The sequence below is a fragment of the Rhinolophus sinicus genome, chromosome 7 (assembly GCF_057876585.1).
Source record: "Rhinolophus sinicus isolate RSI-liver-muscle chromosome 7, RSI-T2T, whole genome shotgun sequence".
In the NCBI taxonomy this organism is placed as follows: domain Eukaryota; kingdom Metazoa; phylum Chordata; class Mammalia; order Chiroptera; family Rhinolophidae; genus Rhinolophus; species Rhinolophus sinicus.
In genome coordinates this window covers 42927501-42936830 of record NC_142507.1, presented here as the reverse complement: position 1 = coordinate 42936830, position 9330 = coordinate 42927501, and the positions used below count along the sequence as shown (strand labels likewise).

The 9330-nt window shown below is 57.3% G+C and overlaps 1 protein-coding gene across 1 annotated transcript in view; it reads left to right on the top strand.

Moving 5' to 3' along the window:
• Nucleotides 1–3726: 3726 nt before the first annotated feature.
• The window catches only part of EPS8L3 (EPS8 signaling adaptor L3), a 12480-nt gene continuing 6876 nt past the window's right edge, over nt 3727–9330 (top strand). The window contains exons 1-8 of the mRNA XM_074318808.2: nt 3727–3821; nt 5803–5856; nt 6013–6077; nt 7738–7896; nt 8182–8331; nt 8456–8511; nt 8872–9008; nt 9090–9205. Of these exons, the coding sequence (XP_074174909.2) occupies nt 5826–5856; nt 6013–6077; nt 7738–7896; nt 8182–8331; nt 8456–8511; nt 8872–9008; nt 9090–9205 (714 nt within the window). The 5' untranslated portion in view covers nt 3727–3821; nt 5803–5825. The remainder of the gene's footprint in view (nt 3822–5802; nt 5857–6012; nt 6078–7737; nt 7897–8181; nt 8332–8455; nt 8512–8871; nt 9009–9089; nt 9206–9330) is intronic.

Below are 9330 nucleotides of genomic sequence, written 5' to 3'. Positions count from 1 at the left end.
TACAAATACCAGAGCTCTGCCCTGCCCTGCCTCCCTCGCTGCCCTTCATGGAAGCAGGGCTTTCTTTCCCCAGCACTGACCAGAGCCTGCTCTGGAGTTTCCAAGGGGCCCAGGCCTGCTTCCTGGGCCAGGCCAGGGTCGCCTGGATGGGCGCCTTGGCCCCTTCAGCCCCAAACCTGTGCAGCTGGGTCTGCCCCTCCACCCCAATCCTTAGCCACCTCTCTCTCTGCCCCGAGAACCAGCAAGTGTCAGGGCCGTTCCCAGGAGGCAGCAGACTAGCCACATCCTCGTCATACTTTTGTGTAAAACCATTCAGTGACTCCACTCCCCGCCAGATGATGGAGACACGCATATCCCTTGCTTGTCACCTGCCACCACCTCCCCACTACACACACACACTTCACGCTCTGGGGCCATACCCAGTTTCCCACCATGTGATTTCACCCATCCATCCAGCAGGACTGTTGCTCCCTCCACCTGGGCTTCCCTCTGCACGCTATCTCTTGGCGGGACACCTGTGTGATTTTTGCCACGCTGGCCCCTGCATTCCCTCCGGTGGGAAGTCTTTTCTGATGCCCCTAAGCTGAGTACGATCCTTTGTGCCTGGAACGCCACAGTACACGTATTTGTTTACAAGTGCTTCTCTCCTCTAGACTGTGGCAAAAACAACTATCCTGGGTCCTCAGGGATCCGAGTCTGATGGGGACATGCCCCTCAATGTAACACGTGCAGCAATGGAGGGACACGTGCACACGTTGTCTAGGAGCCAAGGGCCAGAGAACCCACCAGGCCTGGGCAGCGGGAAGGCTCCCAGAGGATGCAGGGCTTCCATGTAGACAGGCAGGCATCTTAGGTGTTTCCCATGGGCAAGGAAGGGACAGAGAGAACAGCAGGTACCCAGGTACTGAGGCATGACTCTCCTCGGAATCATAAGATGGAGTATAAAGTACAAGGGGCAGGAAGCTGAGGGAGATAAGGCAAGACTCAGAGGCAGGAGCCGCAAATTCATGAAATTCCTGGTTCATTCAATAGGAAATACGGCGCCGTTCGTGACATTGGGATATAAGAGTGAATAGAAGTCTCTCGTCTATCCACGAGTTCATGTGCCACTGCTGACCAATTTCTCAAGGCGATGGTTCAGGGGCGAAATGATGCCAAAAATAGCCCAAGTCCCAATTAGCAAGGAATGTAATACGGGAGCTTTTTAAGGAATTCTTTCTAAATCCTTTGAAATCCAATGTCTGGAACTCCTCGGTTTTCTAGAGTTAATAAGAATTTAATAAATTATAAATATCTTCAAAGTTTTAATAAACGTGTGCATCAGTGATGGGTTTTACACAGGTGTGAATGATCAGATTTCCAGTTCCGGAAGATCCCCTGCCATAAGGAGGAGGGAGGACCAATGAGAACAAGACTGGAGGCAGGCAGGTTGGGAGACTGCCGCAGGGTCACAGGCAGACAATTGACAAAGGTCTGAGCTCAGGCCAGAGCAGTTGGGGGAGAGGAAGGTGGATCTGTAGGGACTGACTGAGGACGTGGGACTCAGGATGGGTGATGGGCTGGGCATGGGGGCTGAGGAAGGGCCTGGGGAAGGTCCCAGTCCCCTGCTTGGACACTTGGCTTGGTGTTGGTGCCTTCACTGAGCTGGGAACGTGGGAGAAGAGGCTGGGTTGTTTGGAAGGAGATACTGAACTCAGGCTGAGTTCCAAGGTGTCCCCTAACATTTAACACAGTGCCTGGCAGACAGAAAGCCCTCAATATACAGCTGTGGAGTAGATGGATGAATGAATGAATGAATGAATGAATGAATGAATGAATGAATGAATGAGGTCCAACAGCCTTCAGAGGCTCACAGTTCAAGGAGATGCCCTCTGAGTCCCCACCTCCTTCCCTTCCCACCTGAGCCCCGGCTCCTGCTGCCCCAGCTAGGATGACTTTGTCAAAGCATGACACCTAAAGCTTCCTTTGTGCAGAAGCATCAGTTATGGCCCCCAAATCCCCAGGGGTAGGTGGCTTGGCCTCTCCATCCCGCCTAATGCCCCTCTGCCCTGGAGTGGTTCCACGCCAGCAGGTGTCCACCATGTCTGGCACTGAAGAAGCCCCAGGCTGCAAAGGGTTCCTGTCTGAGGAGACCCACTCCCAGGGGCACTGCAAAGGGCAAGATGCTGACAATGCAAGGGGTATGCCCAAAGCTTTCATGTGCCCCTGGGAAGATGTGCCCCAACACCAGCCCTCCGTGAGAGTGCCCGCTGTGCTCGCACTGACGGAGGAGAGGCCTGTGGCAAGGAGGGGGCCTGGCCTGAGCTGGGCAGGGGCACGGTCTTGGCTGGACACTTGGGCCAGGATTGGGGGAGAAATGCAGCTACAGCCTTGAGGAAGTTGGGGCTGGGACTGGGGGAGAAAACGAAGGGACAGACTGTCCTGTCCTGATAGGGGCTGAAGGACCAAGAGCAGAGACCCAGACAACAGAACCACCCGGGAGGTGAGAAGGGCTGGTTCCCATGAGGCTGCGGCCAGGGGCTGGCCCAGCAGGCACCTACCCCTGGGCCCCTCAGCAGCTGCCCAATGGACTCACAAGTGGGAAAGGCCTGTGGCCAGACTCCAACCCCTAGCATCAAGGCCATCCAGGGCAGAGTTGGCTGGGGTAGGGGCCGGGGAGGAGGCTGCAGTCTCCTGGGATGGCCCCAGAGAAGCCAATGATGGGGGTGGGCACAGGGCTGTGCTCTCAGACCACAGGACACTCCTCACACCCACCAGGGCCCTGACCCTGTGCCAACGAGGCCACCATCACGCTGGCATCTCCTTCCTGCCTGGCTCCCTTGGTTTCTGATTTTACATCCTGCCTCCCTTGTTAGAATGTGAACTCCCAGAGGACAGGCAGCCTGGCCCACCTTGGGTGCCAAGGAAGGTTCTTACATAAAATGAAGCACAGGGGCTGGGTAGGTTCATGAAGAGGAACAGAGACAGGCCTCAGTTTCCCATCTTTGCCCAAGCCAGGCAGACATCCGCCAGGGGTTCAGAGAGCATAGGGTAGGTTGGGGAAGGAAAGAGAGAGGAAGAACTAGAATTGAGGGTTGGGGGGCTCCCTGCCGGCTGGGAGGGGACAGAATAAAGGACAGAATGAGGTGGGCCCTACCCAGAAAGGAATCTCAGCCCTCCACGTAATGCCCATGGCGGTCCCAGTGCCCGGTCCCCACCTGCTCTTACAAGATCCATGTCCTGCCCCCAGACAACAGCTGGGCACACACAGTCATACACTCCCATGTGCAGCATGTGTAATATGTGCACACATGGGCACACAGGCCAGCCCACAGCTTCCCCGAAGCGAGGGGTCCACCTCCAGCTGCGCGTCCCCTGACCACAGAAGCCAGACTCTCCTGGGACATGGGTACCCTCTCCTTCTCGTCCCAGTCCTGCTGCCTGAGGCTGACCTGGGGTCTCAGAAGAGGTACCCAAAAGGCAGAGGAAAGGGGGCCACACCCTAACACCAGAGGCAAGCAGAGGAGGGAGCTGGGAAGCAGGGGTCTGGCTAAGCTTGGGACACCTGTTGGCACATGCTCTGCCACAGGTGCAGGCTTCGGTGTTGTTAGGTGGTGGCCTAGGAGGCCTCCCCACCCATCAGAGTCCAAAGAACACAGGTGTGGCCGTCTGGCGTCATCACCATAAGGCCCTCCTGCTCACCCAGGACCCGCCTGATCACAAGGCCTCTGCCTGTGGCCACTAGCAGAGAAGCCACTGCCCTCTCACCACCAGCTCCCGGTCACCAACCCACACACCAGACCCCTTGGGAAGACCAGCCACCAGGCATCACAGGACTCCAGGTAAGTCCTGGCCCTCAGAATGTCAGCGCCCAGCTAGCAGCAGGGGACCCCCAAGGGGGTGGGAGCAGCTCAGTGGCTTCCCCGGCCAGGGTCTCCAGCCCACCCTGAGCTGTAGCCAGGAGGAGCAGCCCCAAGAAAGGCTTGGGACTCAGCTGTGGGCTAGCTGGCCGGGGAGCTGGGCACGGAGCCAGGGCTCCAGAAGCGTCTCTGGGCTTTGTCCCAGTGGCCGTGATGTAGACACTGCGAGCCCCTGCTCTGAGTCCCTATTCAGGGGTGAGTGGGGGAAACTAGACTGCCACAGCCCCTACACCCCTGGCAAGACAGGCCAAAGCAGCAAAAGCTGCAGCAGGAGGGAGTGGGGAGCGGTGCTGACCGAGGCAGAGCTCATGTTCTCTTCTGTAACTAAAAACAGGAAGTACTACAGCTGGCGGGGGGTGTTGCTGGAGGGGCTGGGGCACGGAGGAACAGGCTTCTAGCATCCCTCACCCTGGGAGAGGAAAGGGGTCCTCCCAGACAAGGAAAACACAGGCCTAGCACCTCCTCCACCATCCCTGAATTGTTTACTAGCAACTCATTTGCTCATCACTGTGTCGTCTTATCAGGTCCTTGGCTGTTTTCATAACAGTCCTAATAAATATGGGTGTGGGTTGCTCTCTGACACTTTGCCCAGGATATTACAGATTTTCTGTATGATGCAGGAATACCATGGAAATGAATGGCCATCCACAAAACTGACACCTACCCATGACGCACACACACCTCATTCAAATAACACATACCCTTGACCCACAGACTCAACTAACCCCCACCCCGGCCCACACGAACACACGCACCTCATTTGCCTCCATCTCATTTCAATATCTATGTCTTCCAGACTCCTCTGTGCCAGGAAGGCACTGAGAAAACAGCTGTGGCAAAAGTCTGTCCTTAGGAGCTCACAGCCCAGTGACAGAGGCACATATATAAACAATTGAAGCATGGAGTTGGCAGCCAGACAGGGCTGGTCTGTTCTCTGTTAAACACTCACTGTGACCTCAGGCCTGTTGCCCTCTTTGAGCCTCAGTGTCCTCATCTGGTATATGGGATAATAACAGTATCACCTGGCGAGGAGGTTTTGATGGTAAAGTCTGTAGAACAGTACTGGGCACACAGCGCCAAGGAAGTACAAGAAGATGGAAGTGAAGATTCAATGACATGTGCATCAGGGGCTTGGCACCAGGCTCACAGCCCAAACCAGGGTGGCTGTCGTTGTTAGAGAGGAACTGACAAGGTTCGGTGTGGCATTAGGAGGGCACTCTGGTCAGGATGGAGTGGGACAATCAAGGAGGGCTTCACTGAGGAGGTGATGCTTGAGTTGGAATTTAGGGTTGGTTGGGAAGGGCTCTGAGCAGAGGTTTCAGAGTATGGAAAGGCAAAGAAAGAGACAGGAGACTTAGTAAGACATTTAGGGGAGTGCAGATCACTGATAAATCCTATATAGCCCCATCATAAACATGCATGCACTTGTGTGCACTCACACACTCCTCCTGAATGGGTCCCCAGCTTAGGCGCCAACATTAGCCTCCTCCCAATATGCAGAATTGAAACAGGCTTGGACAGCGGTTTGCCTTGGCAGGAAAGGCTGCTGAATCTAATGCCTTTACTACTGACAGAAGCTGGGTGCAGCCCATCCGGCTGGCATCTTTTCCTGTCCACACAGCTCTCCTGAGCTCAAGGAAATGACCAAATAATGGGAGGCCAGGAGTCTGCCTTGGGGCTTCACAGTCCCAGCCAAGACGGACGGCTCCTCAGTGGAAAGCATGGCTGGGGATGGTTCCGGAAAGGCACCTAGAGCCAGAGCTTTGGTTCTTGTCCTGGAAGCCCCAGGGGAGAGCTTGGTCCCAGTCTCAGGCTGGGTTAGGGACGAGCTGCAAGAGCAACATGGTACCCCGCTCTGCCCTGGAATTCCTCTCCCAGCCCTGACCGTCCCTTTGGCTTCTAGGGATTCCTCTCGGCAGTGTCACCATGTCCCGGCCCAGCAGCAGAGCCATTTACAGTAAGCTCTCTCTCTGGCCCCCTCTCTCTTCCCTCCCCCTGGGCTTCCTGAACCCCAGCTCTCTGGTCTCTCCCTCCCGATGCTGACCATGCCCTGCAGTTGCCAATGTCTCACCTGGTTCTCTGCCTCCCCTGCCTTTGCATTGTACCCCCGCAGTGCACCGGAAGGAGTACTCACACAGCCTCACCTCAGAGCCCACCCACCTACAGCACAGGGTGGAGGTAAGTAATCTGGGGCCCCAGACAGCCCTGATTCAACCCAAGATTTTCCATGTGCCCAGCACCCTGCCGAAAAGCAGACATCCCAGGCAAGGCCCTGCCAGGGAAGCCAAAAGCCTGACCCAGCTAAATCAGATGGGCTTGGGTCCAACAAGCCGAGCTGAGTATCTGCTAAGTGCCAAGAAGTACTTAGCACTTCTTGGGTAGCTGGGCATCGGCAGGGAGGGCTGGCTAGAGGTGGATGTCCTATCCCCAGGCAGGGACAAGTAGTAGAGCGATGGGTCCGCAGGCACCTGCACCCCCCCCCCCATTCCCACCTATGTCCTGACCCAGCCCCTGCACCCTAGTCCCCAGGGTACTGCTCTTTGCCAAGGATCTGGCAGGGCAGGAGGAGGGAGGAGAGGGGAGTTGTCTGGGCGTGAGCACCCAAGGCTGGCATGAGCTGCTTGGAAGCTAGAATGGGGCTCTGGCCCTGCCTAGGAGGAGGACACTGGCACTGTGACATCTAGCTGCCTGAAGGGCTGTCAACAGAATGGCGGTGAAAGCACAGAGTGGAGGGTGTGGCAGGGAGAGGGTACAGCTGACCAGGCTGGGGCATCCGGGTAGACACTGTCCCGGGCAGCAGCAGACGTAGGCCTGTCATGGAGAAGAAGCCAGAAGGGACATGGGCTGATGGTATGGAGGTTCCACAGGGCAGCAGAGATAGGGGTCCCCGAGCCAGTGGGTTGGGGCCTGGGGTACTGGGCTTCGTGGCGGGGGTAGAGGTTGGGAACTGGCTTTATTTAGGCCCAGCCAGCGAGAGAGCAAGAAGAGACATGTCCAGGGTGCTGGGGCATTTCCTCATGATGTCAGGGGCCCCTGAATATGGCAGCTCCTCCTGGAGAGGAGCTATACAGAGAGCAGGGTGGTGGGATTGAGGGCAGGAGGCAGACAGTTCCCCCAACGAGGGCATGGAGGGGACAGGGAGGGGCAGGACCGTGACTTGTGAAGTTGGATGGAAGAAGGGAGGGGTCGCCTCGAGGAAGGACAATAACAGCAAAAACCTGTTGGGATGAGCAGACTGGCCGTGGGCAAAGGCCTCAGTGGAGCTAAGATCACTATGGACCTCACCGGGCAAGAATCAGGGAGAAGGGGGGGCTTGGTCTTCTTCCTGAAACAGTGGGAGGTGATAGATGAGCAGATGTAGGAAAGGCATTCTGGGTAGGCTGGCCAGCATGAGCAATGGCATGGAGTCAGGAATTCTAGGTCAGTGAGCAGAAGGACCAAGCTGGGATGGTAGATTCCCGAAGGGGGCAAAGGAAGCCAGGGACAAAATTTGAGGGTGCTGTATCCCACCCAGAGGAGTTCAGACTTTACCTGTTGGGTGGTTGAGGCCACTACCCAGCCCCCTCAGCTGGCCTGGACAGTTAAAGGCCAGGTCCTTCCTCCAGAGTCCTAGACACAGCCCATCAGACCCCAAGTTGGGGGCCCTATCCTCGCTCGACTGCTTCTGGCCCTTACACTGGCCCTTGAAGGCTACTTTACTGGGATTGCTTGGGACTCCCCCACAAGGAGGCTGGGGCCATGTGTTCTGCTGCTGCCTTCCCCCCACCCTGCCCACCACCACCTGTGATCCCCCTCGCCAAACCTGCTCCCTTTCCTGGGCTTCCTCTTCTCTCCTCAGCACCTGATGACATGTAAGCTGGGCACTCAGAGAGTCCGGGAGCCCAAGGACGCCATGCAGAAGCTACAGGAAATGGATGCTCAGGGCCGGGTATGGAGCCAGGACTTGCTCCTGCAGGTCAAAGATGGCTGGCTCCAGCTACTGGACATCGAGACCAAGGTCAGCGCTCCCACCGTACCCCGCAATGGGTCATAGCTAACCCAGGCTGTGGAAAAGCCAGCACCAGGCATGCACTCCACCCCTCCACGCCCCAAACAGCAGCCACCCCTCCCCATATACAATACACACCCAAGCCTAGGAAGAGACAGGGAACAGAGGTCCAGGGGTCAGGGGTGATGACACCCAGCCCCAGGTCACTGGAGGGCTGGGCAACCCAGGTCAGAAGCTCCCAGGAGCTACCCTGGCTCTCGGTGACCTCACAGCCGACCTCTCCACCTGGCCCAGGAGGAGCTGGACTCTTACCGCCTGGACAGTATCCAGGCCATGGACGTGGCACTTAACTCCTGCTCCTACAACTCCGTCCTGTCCATCACCGTGCAGGAGTCGGGCCTGCCAGGCAACAGCACTCTGCTTTTCCAGTGCCAAGAAGTGGGGGTGAGTAGCCATGGGTGGGATTGAGGATAGAGTAGGTCTGAGGCCCAACAACAATCACTCTCTCCCTGCACCCCCCCCCCCCCAAACACACACATATAACCTGCCTAACTGCTGCTTCCTCCAGGCAGAGCGACTGAGGACCAGCCTGCAGAAGGCCCTGGAGGAGGAACTGGAGCAGAGGTAGGCAGCCTCTGCCCCAGCCCAGCTGCAGGACCTCGGAGCTCAGGCCCAGGTGGGCCAGACACTGGCCTGACATCTGGGGGAGCCCAGGAGCCTGTGGCCCAATGACCCTGGGCCTGGAGCTGGGGAGGGGCCAGGCTGGGATCAAGGCATAGATGGGCATGAGGAAGGCGCCAGGGCTGGGCCCAGGGAACATTAGAGGTTATCCCCAGAGCCTGACATGGGGCTTGAAAGGGCCCAGAGGTAGACAGATGAGGCAGGGAGGAGTCAGGGAAGGGTCCAGGTGGAGATCCAGAGAAGTGTGGGGAGAGCCTCTGTCCCAAGAACCCTGTCAAAGCTGTGTCCCCAACATGTGCTCAGCCGATCCCGATTTGGAGCCCTTCACCAAGGCCAGGACAGATGGAGGAGTCCTCCTCTGGAAAGACCTAAGGAGCAGGCACCCCCCTCGGTGCAGGGTCCCCCTCCAGAACAGCCCCGCTGGATGGCACCAGAGCGCAGTAAGTTTGGGGCATGGGGACAGGTAAAAAGAAAAGGTTTAGATCAAAGATCAAAGAGGCCATGTTCCCCTTATATTGCAGATGTACCACCTTCCCCGAGGAACCTGTCACGTCACTCCAGTACCCGAGAACCAAGTGCCTTCCATCCACCTCCTCCAAGGCGGCCCCCATCTCCTGAGGATCCAGTCAGGGATGAGGTAACTGCATAATGTCCGGGCTTTTGCTGAGGCTTTCTGAGCCTGGTGGAAGGTAGGACACCAACCCTCCCCCTCCCTCCAGGAGACCAGGTCCCAGGATGGCCAAGACAGGCCCTGGGCTGAAG